The sequence below is a fragment of the Canis lupus genome, chromosome 19 (genome assembly GCF_048164855.1).
Source record: "Canis lupus baileyi chromosome 19, mCanLup2.hap1, whole genome shotgun sequence".
Taxonomy (NCBI): Eukaryota; Metazoa; Chordata; class Mammalia; order Carnivora; family Canidae; genus Canis; species Canis lupus.
Window position 1 is genome coordinate 51,598,800 of NC_132856.1, and position 14,518 is coordinate 51,613,317.

The 14,518-nt window shown below is 53.3% G+C and overlaps 2 protein-coding genes across 3 annotated transcripts; one reads left to right on the forward strand and one right to left on the reverse strand.

Annotated features, from left to right (window-relative positions):
- Nucleotides 1–2,071: 2,071 nt before the first annotated feature.
- EPOR (erythropoietin receptor) lies at nucleotides 2,072–7,826 on the forward strand. 2 transcript variants are annotated; one of them, XM_072787174.1, is made up of 10 exons: nucleotides 2,072–2,207; nucleotides 2,359–2,558; nucleotides 2,711–3,000; nucleotides 3,813–3,948; nucleotides 4,342–4,520; nucleotides 4,599–4,753; nucleotides 4,930–5,083; nucleotides 5,166–5,253; nucleotides 6,675–6,762; nucleotides 6,856–7,826. In XM_072787174.1, exons 3-10 carry the CDS (start codon nucleotides 2,886–2,888, stop codon nucleotides 7,465–7,467), a joined length of 1,527 nt encoding a protein of 508 aa, XP_072643275.1. In that variant the 5' UTR covers nucleotides 2,072–2,207; nucleotides 2,359–2,558; nucleotides 2,711–2,885; the 3' UTR covers nucleotides 7,468–7,826. The 2 variants fall into 2 exon arrangements, with proteins under 2 accessions (XP_072643275.1, XP_072643276.1); XM_072787175.1 differs by having other exon boundaries at nucleotides 2,075–2,207; nucleotides 2,364–2,558.
- A 785-nt stretch (nucleotides 7,827–8,611) lies between these two features.
- Nucleotides 8,612–10,227, reverse strand: SWSAP1 (SWIM-type zinc finger 7 associated protein 1). Its single transcript, XM_072787176.1, has 2 exons — nucleotides 9,932–10,227; nucleotides 8,612–9,316 (listed from the first exon to the last, which is right to left on the reverse strand). Exons 1-2 carry the CDS (start codon nucleotides 10,178–10,180, stop codon nucleotides 8,819–8,821), a joined length of 747 nt encoding a protein of 248 aa, XP_072643277.1. The 5' UTR covers nucleotides 10,181–10,227; the 3' UTR covers nucleotides 8,612–8,818.
- Nucleotides 10,228–14,518: the final 4,291 nt, after the last annotated feature.

Sequence of the window (14,518 nt, forward strand, 5' to 3'; positions counted from 1 at the left end):
GAAAAAACATTTTCAGTCTCCCTGGCAGCAAAGTGTGGTCAAGTGACTTAAGTCTTGGCCAATGGGATGTAGGCAAATTCTAGACCTGCCCTTAAAGAGAAGGGGTGCGCCCCCTCCCCCTTCTCATTAGAACAAAGCAGAGGAGTGGATCATCTTGGATAGGACGGGTTCATGCCCTTCGAATAACTGAGCAACAAACTTGAAGGAGCCAGGCCCTCTGAGACCAGGCAGCAGCCATATGGTGTTGCTGCTACTTGGATTGTAACATAAGAGAGAAATAGACGCCTATCTTACTTTAGTCACTATTATTTGGGTCTCTGTTACAATAGCCAAAATAACATCTAAATTAACGGAGCCCCACTCCGAGGCAGGCTCACACCTTCTGGGGGCAGTGCCAAGCTGATATCTTACCAGTTCTACCTTCCCAGGCAAGGAGAGGCCCTTCTTCCCATCAAGTCAAGCAAAAGTCCCCGAGCAGATGCCCGTTGGACCAATTCATGTCACGTGGCCACCCCTGACCCAATCACTGTGCTCAGAGAACTGTAATATGCAGATTGGCCAGGTCTGGGTCCCGCGCCCATGCTTTGAGCTGGCAGAGAAATTTCAAGTCACAGGACTGGAGTCTGGGGACGGGGCACATAAGTGGAAATTACATTTGGGTACTGCTACTAGGGAAGGGAGAGTTCTGGCAAATGTGGGGGAAAAAAAAACAATCCTTAGAGTTCTAAACATTGTCCCCTGAGCAATGATGGGGGATGCCCTGGCACTGTGTGAGCTGGGAAGGGAGAGAGAAGAATCTGAGCGTCATGTACAGTCCAGTAAAAGACAAAACACAGAATATGACAAGATATTTTACAGGCTGTTGTTGCTATGAGTATTAAGACCTCAGGAGCAGGGCAGCCCCGGTGGCACAGCGGTTTAGCGCTGCCTGCAGCCCAGGGTGTGATCCTGGAGACCCGGGATCAAGTCCCATGTCAGGCTCTCTGCATGGAGCCTGCTTCTCCCTCTGCCTGTGTCTCTGCCACTCTCTCTCTCTCTCTTTGCATCTCTATGAATAATAGTAATAAAAAAAGACCTCAGGAGCAGTCAGAAGAAAATAACTTATTTTTACTGAGTGCTTCCTATGTGCCAGGTACTGTTTTAAAAACTTGACTTTATCTCATAGAATCCTCCTATTAGCTCTGTGGAGTAGGCACTGTCATTACGCCCATTTTACACATGAAAAACTGAGACTAGTGAGGACTAGTAATTTACCCAGGGTGGCATGGTAGGTGGCAAGGCTGGGGTGCAGACCTGAACTATGGGTTACGTGCCTGAACGCATGCCCTTAACCGCTGGGCCACTTTGTCTGTCATAAGCACAGCTTACGCTTCCTGCCTCTTTCACTCGCCTTCACACACAACACAAGTGACAACTTCCTGAGGAAGAGATTACCTTGAATCAGTATTGGTTTTTGAAAGTTCAAGGGTGCTCAGGCACAGCTGTATCCAGGGACTAACAGTATCACCTGCCTCTTTACATCTCATGGCTGAGTTTTTCTCTGATCTTTTGCTCCGCAAGTATTTCTTGAGCTCCGACTGTGCCAGGCCCTGTTCCAGGCGCTGGGGATACAGAAGTGAACAAAAGGAACTAGCGAGAATCAGTGACAGAACATTAAAGATATTTTAGGTGATAGTAAACAGAGGAAATGCAAAATCATCATCATCATCATCATCATCATCCATTTAAGGGCGATAGGAATGTGGGATGCGAGGGTTGCTCTTTTCAATGAGGTCACCACAGAGGGCTTCACTGAGGAGGTGACACTGGGGCAGAGGCCTGAAAAAAGGGAAAGAGTGGGCCTGTGGATATTTAGAAGAGTTCCAGCTAGAGGGAACAGACGGTGCAAAAGCCGAGGTTAGCTTCACGGTCGGGCAGTGTCTCCCCACCTTAGGAGGGACATGTCTCCGGATAGGCCCTCACAGCCCAAAAGAAAGGGCCACCGTCTTCCCAGTAACTCTGGGTAAAGTCCCAGGGTGGAGGCTCATGGGATCCATTTGGGTCACATGCCCACCCTGAGCCAATCGCGGGGCTCCAGGAAACAAAGTGTTCTGACCGGCTAGTCTCCGGAGGGCAGGTGCAAGTACCCACCCCTGCCCCAGGCAGGTACCCCTCTGGAGCTGTTTACCCTACTTTGAGCAGCTCAACCCAAGCGAATGGCTTTCCCGGTATGTACTATAATTACTTCCTAGATTATTAAAAGAACAGCACTTTCCTTGTAAAATAAAATCCCAAGGGGAAAAACAAAACAAAACAAAAAACCTGTTTTTTAAAAAAAATCACAGATCTTGACATCCAGAATGTGTATTATTTTACCAGTACAGGATCACATGGTACATTTCGTCTGGCCACACTGCCTAGCATCGTGCAAACGCTCACCCGCCAGTCAGTTATGATCATTTATTCCTACCCAAACTCGGAAGAGATGTTGATTAGCACGATAATACCAGCGTCTTACATTTTTGGAATGTTTGCTGAGCACCCAGCCCGATGTTACGGATGAGAAGGCTGAAGCTCAGGTAAGTCACCTGTCCAGGGCGACGCAGGAAGAAAGTGTGTCTGCCGCAGAACCCGGTGCCGTTCTGACCCCCAAGGGGCCGCGGGGGGGCCCCTGAGGGCCCCTACCACCTCCCGCGGGACCAGCAGGACGGCCTCCTCCCGCTTATCTCAGCCCAGGCTGCGTGTGGTCCCGCCCCCTCAAAGGAGCTGCCACTTGGAGGCGCCTGGCCAGGAAGGGCCTGGTCAGCTGAGTCTGGAGGAGCCAGCTGCCGACCCAGCTGTGGACTGTGCCAGGGGGAAAGGGGGGCAGGGGCCCTGGGCCCCCCGTCGCCGCGGGGGGCTGCATCATGAATCACCTATGGACGCACCTGTGGCCTGGAGTCGGCTCTCTCTGTCTCTTGCTGGCTGGGGCCGCCTGGGCTTCCCTACCCAAACCCCTGGACCCCAAGTTTGAAAGTAAAGGTAAGGGTGGATCTGTGTGGGACCCCCGCACTAGGTCCCGGAGGGCGATGCTCAGGCCTGTACTTCCAGCCTGGGGCCTGGGGGTCAGGTCGGGTTCTGTGCCTCCAGCGTAGGTCCTGGGGGCCAAGCCGGTTTCTGAACCTCTTAGACGGGGACCGGTGTATGCAGCATGCTGGGATCTAAGACTCCAGACGGGGTCTGGAGGGAGACGTAAGGTGCCCGTTTTTCTCTTTTCAGGGAGCCTGGGACATGATAAATCCTAATGGGGCGGGGGGCGGGGGGCGCTAGGTCTAGGCCTTGCCATCTAGAGTCCCCGAGGAGAGGGGACCTAGCCGACCCTTCACTGAGGGAGGACGAAGCCCGGGGCCTGGCAGAGGGGCCGGGCTGCTGGCGACTGTAAACACGGTTTGTACGCGGGCGCCAGATCCCGGGCCCGCCGGCTTGAGGGCAGGGGCGGGGGCGGGTGTCACGGTTGGCGTTATCGGGCAGCCGGCAGCCTGCCGGGGCCGATAGGGGGCCGCCACCTCCGCACACATCCAGCGGCACGCCTGGCCTGGCCCGGGGCGGGGCCGGCCGCGGGGAGCAGAGGCCTTGAAGGCTGCGCGCAGTCCCGCGGGTCGTGGGGTGGGCGGGGACGCGCTTGGCAGCTCGGGGGGCGCCACCGCCGTGGACCCTCCGAGAGGGCCCGCTCGGGGTAGAGCGAGGCGGGGCTTTTTTCTTATCGGTTCGCGCAGGCGGCGGGAGGGAGGGGAAGGACGCTGTGGCCCGAAGACTGGGCTCCCCTGACCCCCTCCCCTTGTCCCCCCCGCCAGCGGCCCTGCTGGCCGCCCGCGCGCCCGAAGAGCTTCTGTGCTTCACCGAACGGTTGGAGGATTTGGTGTGTTTCTGGGAGGAAGCGGCAAGCGCCGGGGTCGGCCCAGACAACTACAGCTTCTTCTACCAGCTGGAGTGAGTGCAACGGGGCAGGTGGAGTGGGCCTCCGAGGAGGGGGCGGGTGCGCAGGACAGAGCGCCCCAGCTCACGCTTTGGGGTGTCTGCTCGTTTCAGGGGCCGCAGGGCACCTTCCCTGGTGGGGTGACTGGTGCGAAGGCTGCGGGGTCAGGGCTGACACGCCCCCCCTAGTGGCTGGGGCTGGAACACTCCCGTGACTCCGTGGGAGAGCGATCCCAAATAGTAGCGCGGGGACAGCACCCCTAGAATAGGCCTAAGGCGTCGCGTGCGTCGGGGCTGGGACGCCCCCTGGTGTTCGCGTCCAAAATGTGCCCACGGTCCGGGCAATACGAACCCTCGCGTCCCCACCCCCAACTTGCTCCCTTGCCTCTCTGGCCCCTTGGCGCACAGGGGTGAGCCCTGGAAAACGTGCAGCCTGCACCAGGCGCCCACGACTCGCGGCGCTGTGCGCTTCTGGTGCTCGCTGCCCACGGCCGACACGTCGAGCTTCGTGCCCTTAGAGCTGCGCGTCACAGCGGTATCGTCGGGCGCTCTGCTCTATCGCCGCATCATCCACATCAACGAAGTGGGTGAGTGCGCAGGGAATGGGGACTTTGTCCGGTGAGGGAGTCTCGGTCACCGCCCACCTGATCGACCCCCCTCTGCAGTGCTCCTGGACCCTCCGGCGGGGCTGCTGGCGCGGCGGGCGGACGAGGGAGGCCACGTGGTGCTGCGTTGGCTCCCGCCTCCCGGGGCCCCCGTGGCCAGCCTCATCCGCTACGAAGTGAACATCTCAGGCAGCGTCGCAGGGGGCTCACAGAAGGTGAGGCCGCCCTGACCCCCAGCCCCGAGGGCTCCACTGGGGCGGGCAGCCCCGCCTCCTCCCCCCAACCCCCCCAGTTGGCCACCACGGCCCGCCCTGGCCACGCCCCCCGGGCCCCGCGCTTTCTCCGCTCGCCCCGCCCCTGGCCGCGCCTCTCACCCAGGCCCCGCCCCCAGGTGGAGATCCTGGACGGGCGCACCGAGTGCGTGCTGAGCAACCTCCGGGGCGGAACGCGTTACACCTTCATGGTTCGCGCGCGAATGGCCGAGCCGAGCTTCGGAGGCTTCTGGAGCGCCTGGTCCGAGCCTGCGTCGCTGCTGACAGCTAGTGGTGAGGCCCCAGGCAGGCGTAGGAGGGGCTGGGGCGGAACACGGGGCAATCCCACCGCCCTGACCGACTCCCTGCCCCCCAGACTTGGACCCCCTCATCCTGACGCTCTCCCTCATCCTCGTGCTCATCCTGCTGCTGCTGGCCGTGCTCGCCCTGCTCTCCCACCGCCGGTGAGCGCCCTGTTTGGGCACCTAGCCCAGACTCCTCCCCACCAACTTTCTCCCTTTGCTGTGGAAAGCTAAGCTCAGAGACAGGCAGGCACTTGCCCAGGGACACACAGTGAGGAGTCAGTGGCAGGGCTGGGGTGCAAGTCAGACCAGACCCAGACTCATATTTAAAATCCCCTGGGAACATTCACCTGGTTTACCTTCAACTTCAGTGGCTACTCCTTGAATTCCTTTGCTGGTTCCTTTTCCCAATTGTATCAACTTTTGTAAAATCCCGGGATGGGCTTAATGGAAAGATTTAACACCTTGAGTGCCTCCTGCCCTTGTCATCAAACTCCTTAGATTCTTCATGGTAGGACCAACAATCCTGAGGTTTTTATAATTCCCAGCACATACCATGTGGTTTCACACCTTCAAGGCTTGGCACATGCTGTTCCTTTTGGCCAGAATGCCCTTCCTGCCTTGTCTGCCAAGCAGTCTTCTAGTGGTCTTTCAAGGCCTTGTTTATTTACTTGGTTGGAAAACACATGGGAATGCCAGCTGTGTGCTAGGCACTGGGGAGAAAGTGGAAAACAAACATGTCTCCATGACCGTATGGATTTCATAGCTGAGTCAAATTACAAGGAAATCAACAGATTTTTTTAAAGATCTTATTCATTTGACAGAGAGAGAGAGAGAGAGAGAGCACAGCAGGGGGAGCGGGAGAGGGAGCCTGGCATGGGGCTCAATCCCAGGACCCTGGGACCATGACCTGAACTGAAGGCAGACACTTAACTGATTGAGCCACCCAGATGCCCCATTATCAAAGATACTTGATTATGCACTGTGATAAGTGATATCACAGAAACAACTAGAGTAGGGGGACATGACAGGATGATCAGAGAAGGCCTCTGGGCATTGACATCAGAGTGGAGACCTGAATGTTGGAAGAAGGCAGCCACATGAAAATGGAAAAGAAAGAGCAAGTGCAAAGGCCCTGAGGCGGGAATGAGCTCGAAACACTGAAGTAGCTGCCAAGATGGGCTCTCTGGCTAGAGCAGAATGTGTTAGGAGGAAGTGGTAAATGATGAGGTGAGGGAGGTGACAGGGGTCAGAACATGCCAGACTGTCTGCAGGGTGGTAGGGAGGTGTTTGGATTTTATTCTGAGTACAGTGGGGGAATATTATGGAAAGGAGTAAAAAGGGAAGTAACATTAGTGATATTGAACTCCTGTGCATCCTTCAAAACCGGGATCTAGTCACCTACCTGTAAGCCTTGCAGATGCAAGCCAGAGCCTCTGTTCCTCTGCCTCTATGCACCTCTCTGCTTCCACCGTCATCGCAAGGGGCTAGGACTATCTATGCCTCTGTGACTCCTCCTAAGAGGGTACTGGTGGGTATTCAGTGATGCATACCCGTGTTTGTGGTCCTTTTGGCTTCACCAGGACTCTGAAGCAGAAGATCTGGCCTGGCATCCCAAGCCCTGAGAGTGAGTTTGAGGGCCTCTTCACCACCCACAAGGGTAACTTCCAGGTAGGTGGCATGGTTGTCCCCTCAGGGCCTGGCGCTTCCCTGCTCCTGTGGCTGAACCCCAGGTCTCTGAGCAGGCTGGTGCTATTTCCCCAGCTGTGGCTGTACCAGAACGAGGGCTGTCTTTGGTGGAGCCCCTGTACTCCCCTTGCAGAGGACCCACCCGCACCCCTGGAAGTCCTCTCTGAACGCTGCTGGGGGGCACCACAAGCAGTGGAGCCAGGGGCAGATGATGAGGGGCCCCTGCTGGAGCCAGTGGGCAGTGAACATTCCCAGGACACGTACCTGGTGCTGGACAAGTGGTTGCTGCCCCGGAACCCGTCCAGTGAGGATGTCTCACAGTCTGGTGGCAGTTTGGACATAGTAGCCATGGATAAAGGCTCAGAAGCATCCTCCTGCTCATCTGGTTTGTCCCTGAAGCCTGGGCCAGAGGGGGCCTTGGGCGCCAGCTTTGAGTATACCATCCTGGATCCCAGCTCCCAGCTCTTGTGCCCAAGGGCACTGCCCCCTGAGCTGCCCCCCACCCCACCCCACATAAAGTACCTGTACCTCATGGTGTCTGACTCTGGCATCTCAACTGACTACAGCTCAGGGGGCTCCCAGGGAGCCCAGGGGGACTCACTGAACAGCCCCTTCTTAAACCCTTATGAGAACAGCCTCATCCCAGCCCCTGAGCCTTCACCCCCCGGCTACGTGGCCTGTTCCTAGGACTCCAGTCTTCAGATGCTTGGAGACTCAGCATGACCTCAAGTACTAGTCCAGGCCTAAGACTTATGGAGCAGGGTTGGTGAGGCCTCCCTCAGGACTAGGGACATGGCTAACCCTGGCTTTTGCCCAGCCCATCCTGCTCAGTACATCCTTGCAGTATTTTGAAATGTATAGAGTTGTGTGTGTGTGTGTATGTGTGTGTATTTTTTGTTCCTATCATGACTTCTACAAACACCCTGTAAACCCCATCCTTCCCTGGACCCAGGCCATAGGGGCAGCAGTAAAAGGTCTCAAGCTCAGTCTGAAATTCTGGACCTGACCACCTCAATAACAATCATAATAAAATGAATTAGTCAGTATATGTTATACTAGGTGCCATAACAAAAAACTCCTAAATGTGACTGCTTAACACATCAAATGCTTTCTCTCTCATATTTCAATGCAAACAAGTGGGCAGCCATCTCTGGGATGAGTCAGCAGCCCAGACTCTCTTGGTCTATAACTTCACCATCCCCCGGGGCCACCTTAAATGGATTCTCTGCATCTTGCCAACCAATAAGCAAAACAAATCGCAGAAGATTTGGTGGGCCATTTTAGGGACTTAGCCTAAGAAGTAGTATCTATTTCTTTTTTACAAATGCCACTGGCCAGAAATAGTCACAGGACCCCAGCTAGAACCATGGACAGCAGGGGAAAAAATGCAGTTTAGCAGTACAGCCCAGGAGAGGAAAGTCGTTGAATGAGCCTCTAGCTAGTCTCTGCCACTACGAATAACAATAACAATAATTTGTAAGGCTTTATTCTGAATCAGGCCCTGTTCTAAGAAAGTACTCTGATGGGACCAATGTCATCAGGTGGCTTCACTGGCAGTTCTGGTTTAACCACTTTTTAAAAGTTTGACATAACCAAGGAAAGATGAACACATGCAGAACTTCTCTCCCAATTCCACTTCTAGGTGTATACCCTAAAACCCCTCATACACACGAACCAGGGCATGTGTGCAAGAAAAAGTGAGAAGCCTGACCTGGGGCTCGATCCCAGGACCCAGAGATCATGACCTGACCTGAAGTCAGATGCTTCACCCACTGAACCACCCAGGTGCCCCTGAACTAATCGTAATAATAATGCTGAGTGGGAGAAGAAGTCTTAGAAGATTACATTTATCACGAAACATTTTATAAAGTTCAAAACAGCAAAACAATATGTTGATTGGGCATGATAGGTACATGGTAATGCTCTGTTTCAAGAGAAAAAGCACTGTTCTTTAGGTCTTTGAATCTGTACAAGTCCCTGAAGTAAGTATTCCAGCCATGGGCAGTTGAGGCACAAAGAGGGTGTCACACATCAAAGCTCAAGGCTGGCCTCCAGAACTTGAACCTTTGTCTGAGTTGGGGTTACCAGACTGGGTAGGCCATGGGGTGATTGTCATCTCTCCATCTGGTCGGAAAGCCACCCACCACTCTGCTCTAGGGCTCAGCCCACCTGAATCCAGGCAGGCTCGGAGGCCGCGCTGTCCTGGGCCTGGTGCATCCACCTGCAGCCAGCACTGGGCAGGGAAGTACCGCTGGAGCAGCGACAGCTGCAGGCCATCCCCACTCTCTTCCTCTTCCTGGATCTGGAGGGCCACAATGAGCCCACAGCCCTGGCCAGGCCCAGTCCGGTGGCTGAAGTGGGCAGCTGTGTCTAGAAGCAGGGCAGCCAAGTAGGCCGCTTCTTGAGAGTCTTCCACTAGGTACTCCTCCAGGCCATCCAGCAGCAGGAGGGAGGGGGCTGGGCCCAGGGCCTCATGGGCAGAGCACAGAAGCTGAAGGAGTTCATGGGTTGAGGGTGGGTACTGGAAGCGTATCTTCTAAAGTGAGTTAAAAGAGAAAACACTAGGTTCAGCTCAGGAAGCCAGGCTCCCAGCTCCAGCTGCCCCGCTTCCCTGTATTTCCTGTGCTCGGCGCTCACACCCCACCCGGGTAGCTGGTTCCAGAGTGAAGCAGCTCAGAATTGGTGGAATACTCTTCCCTTCATCCCGTCTCCCTTTTTGGGACGGTTTCCCGACCTTTTTTAATTTTCTAAAAAATATTTTATCCATTTATTTATGAGAGAGAGAGCGAGAGAGGCAGAGACACAGGCAGAGGGAGAAGCAAGCTCCATGCGGGGAGCCCGATGCGGGACCCGATCCCGCGATCCGGGATCACCCCCCGAGCCACAGGCAGACGCTCAACGGCTGAGCCACCCAGGCGTCCCGCTTTAATTTTTTTTTTTTTTTTTTTTTTTTGATGGTTTCCCAGTCTCAGCAACGCCTGCTCTGGTCCCGCCCCCGCCCTCCCGTCCCGGCTCCTTCCTGACTCCGCCCCACAATGGCCGCCCCGCCTCGCTCTCCCGTCGTCCCTTCCATTGGTCTGTCTGACTGTCACTCAAGCCTTGATCCGCTCAGGTGCGAACTAGGCCGCCTCCGGTCCCACCCCTCGGTTACCTGTAGCCGCAGGGGGTCGAGCGCCGCTCCGGTCCCGCGAGGCAGGCTTTGGAGAGGCCTCCGGGTCAGGAAGAGGACGGGGCCTCGGCCCTCTCCTGCCGCTTCCAGGGCCGCCGCGAATAGCAGCGCGGTCTTTCCGGAGCCTGGGCCGCCGAGCAGCAGTAAAGGCGGCCCGGCCTCCGCTGTGTACTCCTCCCCGGACTCTGCCGAGCTGCCCTGGTTTAGCACCCGCCTCAGCGTCTCCGCCATTCGCAACGTGCCTCTGTCCGATCAACGGCCCGCCCCCGCCCTTAGTCCCGCCCAACCCGGGGTCTCATTGGTTACAATGCACTTAGCTTCTCCATTGGCTCATGGATCTGCCATCAAAGTTAGATTGGCCTGGACTAGCTTCTCCCCTCGTGAAGGGGCAAATAACAGTCCGAGGGAGGAGGAATGTTGGCATTTGAGGGAGAAAAGACCCTTCCCTTGCGCAAGTCGGCCGAGGGAGGCAGCACGACTATCATTATTGTGAACTAGTCAGCTAATCAAACAAATATAAGTGTTGGGAGTTGAAGGAAACAGGCCCTAATCAGTAACACATTACTTAAAGTCTCCTAGGCTCAGTCTGCTCATCTGTGAAATGGAGCTCCTGACATCTCAGAGGAATATTGTGATGAATGGGTCTGTGTGTGTTTCTGCTGATGTCACCTAATGACAATTGGGAAGGTGAATAATGGAGGAGCTTGTGTGCTTCCTTTTCTGCACCTTAGTATTGGCACAAGCTTGTGTTGGAGGCTGCAGGCTCAGGAACATCCTCGTGCAAAACAGCAGCAGCCACCTCTGAGGGTCTGTGAGAAGAGGAGTCTCAGCTGGCTTTCTCTTTGGCCTGGGAGCTGTTTGGGTTTTACCTGGGGCAAGGGGGTCGGGCATGACCATCAACCAAAGAAAGTGCAGGTAGACAGTCACACAGGGTGGGAGATTGAGGGACAGCCAAGGCAGAGATCTTGTCTTGTTCACTTAAGTGTTTCCATCGCCCAGAACAGCGACTAGATCGTTGTAAATTTTCAATATATGCTTGTTAAACGAATGAATGAAGAAAGGAAGTAGGACTGATGAGAAACTGGGAAAGGAGGAGGAACAAGATGAGTGGTTAAGTGATGGCTGGCTAGGTCTCCTCACCCAGACTTCGCCCTAGAGCTGCCACTCAGCCCGGTTGCTTTGGCAACTCTGTCTCCTGGTAACTTCAAAGTGGTGCTGTTGCCAGGAGACCCAGGGGCGGCGGAACTGATATTTCCTGGGCTTTCTCTCTCCCTCTGGGGCCAGAAAACAGATCTACAACATCCCCCAATACACCCACCCACACAGCCAGGCACCTCCACAGCCCTCTACACACATGCACGCGTGCTTGTGTGCACGCGCGCGCACACACACACACACCATGGCATCTCTGCATATATTCTACTTTCAGAACCCCCATCACCCACATGCTGACAGCCCTATCCTACCTTGACACAAAGCATCCCATATCCACTTCCTCCCACATTTACATCCCCACATCCTTTCCCTTGCACACAGATTAGGACACACTCTGATACAACCAAACAATTGCTATTACACACACACACACACACACACACACACTTCCTTTCAGCTAATGTGCCTGCAACTCTTTCGATACACACATACACAAAGCACACTGTTACATTTCTTGTGAAACACACCACCTCAATCCCCCCACCAAGAGATGCACAACCCATGTTTCACCTCAACTTGCAACACTCCAAATGCACAAGCACCCAGTAGTGACACTAGTATCACATAGTCGTGCAGTTACATACATGGGAGCATGCCCAACACAGCCCCACTAGACTCGATATTCCTTTACTGGGAGCACTCAGCTCCTAAATTTCCCTGTGGCTCATTTTCCAACTCCATTCAGGTCTTGGTCAAATATCACCTACTCAGAGAGGCTTTCCCTAATCACTCGTGTAAAATTGCATGCCCTACACATTTTAACTGCTTATCTATATTTCTTTCCAAATTACTTGTCATTTCCAACGTTATGTTCTTATTGCCTCTCTCCTCACTAGAATGTCAGCTCCACCAGGGAGGTTCTTTCTTTTGTTCATTGCTGGGCCCCTAGCCCCTGGAACAGCATTTAGCACACAGCAAGTGCGCATAAATGTAGACTGAGTACATGGGCAGAGATGCAGATGTTTGGCATATTTCTTGTACACATAGTACTCCTCTCACTTCTCAGAAGCCTGTCTTCATGTCCTGATAGAAGGACCCTTACCGTAGAGAAGGTCCCAGGAGGAGGGAGGATCAAAGTGTGAAGGGACAGGGGAGTAGACAGCTCAGAGGTAGTCTCTGTTTCTCCCTTGTTTTTCATCATCAAGTGATTAAGTAATTCATTTCATAAAATTTTATTTAATTCATTTCATTTCTTTCCTGTGTGCCAGGCCCTGTTCTAGGCACTAGGGCTTCAGAAGTGAAAAGACAATTAAGTCTCTGTCCTCGTGGAGTGGACATCCTAGTGAGGGAGAAGATAATGACCACTAAACATAATGAGTTTAAATAGCCTGTGAGTGAATGACAAGTGTATGCAAAAAAAAAAAAAAAAATTGCACAGGGGAGAAAAAGTTGGAAGGACCAGTTGTTTGGTTTTTGCAATCTGAAATAGGGTGGTAGGGGCAGGCCTGAGAAGGTGACACTTGAGAAAAGGCTTGAAGGAGCTGAGGGAGCAAACCATGTAGATGTGTGAGGGAAGAGAATTGCAAGTGGTGGCACCTTTATGTGCAAAGGCCCTGAGGCACCGGGAGAACTTTGGCTTTTACCAGGATGCATGGTGGGTAAGCCACAAGAGGGTTTGAGAAGAGAAGGGTTGTGGTCTGACTTACATTATAAGCCAGAACTCAGTTTTTTGTTGAGTTCAGTTAGATTCTGTGAGGCCTACAGGGGCACATCAAGAGGTCTTTTGAATAAGCACATATACCTTAGTCTAGGTTTTCTGCCTAAAATTATCCCGGGGTTCCTGGGATGAGGGTGTGGACTAGGTGAGGCGGGCCATCACCACCCTCTCTACAGGCCCTAACGTTTCTTGTGTCTGGCAACCCCTACTTTATTTACCCTTTCGTGGCCAGCACTTAATTTCAGGACCGCGGACAGCGCTGACTGGTTTGGCTGGAGCGCTGTCCGCTGTGCTGAAGTTTTGCTTCTTTCCTGGCCCGCAGAGAGGTAAGCGTGCGACAGAAGGAAACATGGCTCTCAGGGGTGCGATCCCTCGAAACAGGAGCTCTGTTTGGTGAAGAATGGGGCTCCGTGTCCTATCCCTCCTCTACCTTAAGCCCTCTCATGCTTCCATCTCATTTCCCATGGCCCACAATCAGACCCACCACCCACCCCACCTCCTCACCCTCTATCAGCCTCCTTCCCAGCTCGAGCTGAGCTGCACAGGCCTCCTCACTGTTCCCTGAGCACAGTGGGCTGGTTGCCACCTCAGGGATTTCATGCTTGCTGTTCCCTCTGCCTCTAATGTCCCTTCCCCCCTGACATATTTACATGGCTCTCTTCTCCCTCTTTAATGCCTCTTTATTTTTTTTAAAAAGATTATTTATTTATTTATTTATTTATTTATTTATTTATTTAATTTATTCATGAGAGACACAGACTGAGAGAGAGAGGCAGAGACACAGGGAAGAGGAGAAGCAGGCTCCTTGCAGGGAGCCTGATGCAGGACTCGATTCCAGATTGAGTGATCTGAGCCCCAGATCACAACCGTGCAACCGCTGAGCCACCTAGGAGTCCCCTCTTTAAATTGCAAGCTGTCCCCATCCCAAAGTTGTCCCATTGTCTTTTCTAGCTTTAATTTTCTTCTCTCACTTATCCATATCTAATATATTAGAGGTCCCAAACGCTAACCTAAACCCTTGATCCTAGAGTTTGGAATTCAGAACTTTTCAGGTTTTTTGAAAGGTACTATGGTATAATACTAAGCATTACATAACATCCCTAGTGGGGCCTGGGATAACATCTCAAAATCAAACACTTTTCTTTATCTGCAATGACACATAAGAATGTTCACATCAAATTCAGTAGATAACAGCTATAATAACCTTGTCAGTAAAGGTCAGGTTTTGCCACAAATGGGTTATGAAAAAATTTTGGTTTTCAGGCCTTTTTGGAATTTGGAATTGTGACTCTAGCTTATTTATCTTGTCTGTCTCTCACATATTAGAATGTTAGCTCCCTGATGCAGAAATTTGTGTCTGTTCTGTTCCCTGCTACAGCCTCTTGTGCCTACTACACAGCACCTGACACACAGTAGATGATCCACAGTGTTTGTTGAATGAATGAATGGAATGAACGAATGAATGAATAGAATGAGGGGGGAAGAGAAGTACATAACTCTTTCCTGGTTCCTGAATGACTCCATGCCCCAAATTGTCAGTCTGATACCCCTCAGAGCCACCAGTTGGTTGTGGGGAGGTCTATGCCTCTGTGCCCTTCCTACCATCCTGGTTTCCACTGGGTCCTCAAGGGTTGGGTCTCAGCACAATGTCACAATCAGAACCCTTGCTCTCATCCATGCGGCCCATGTGGGGTTGG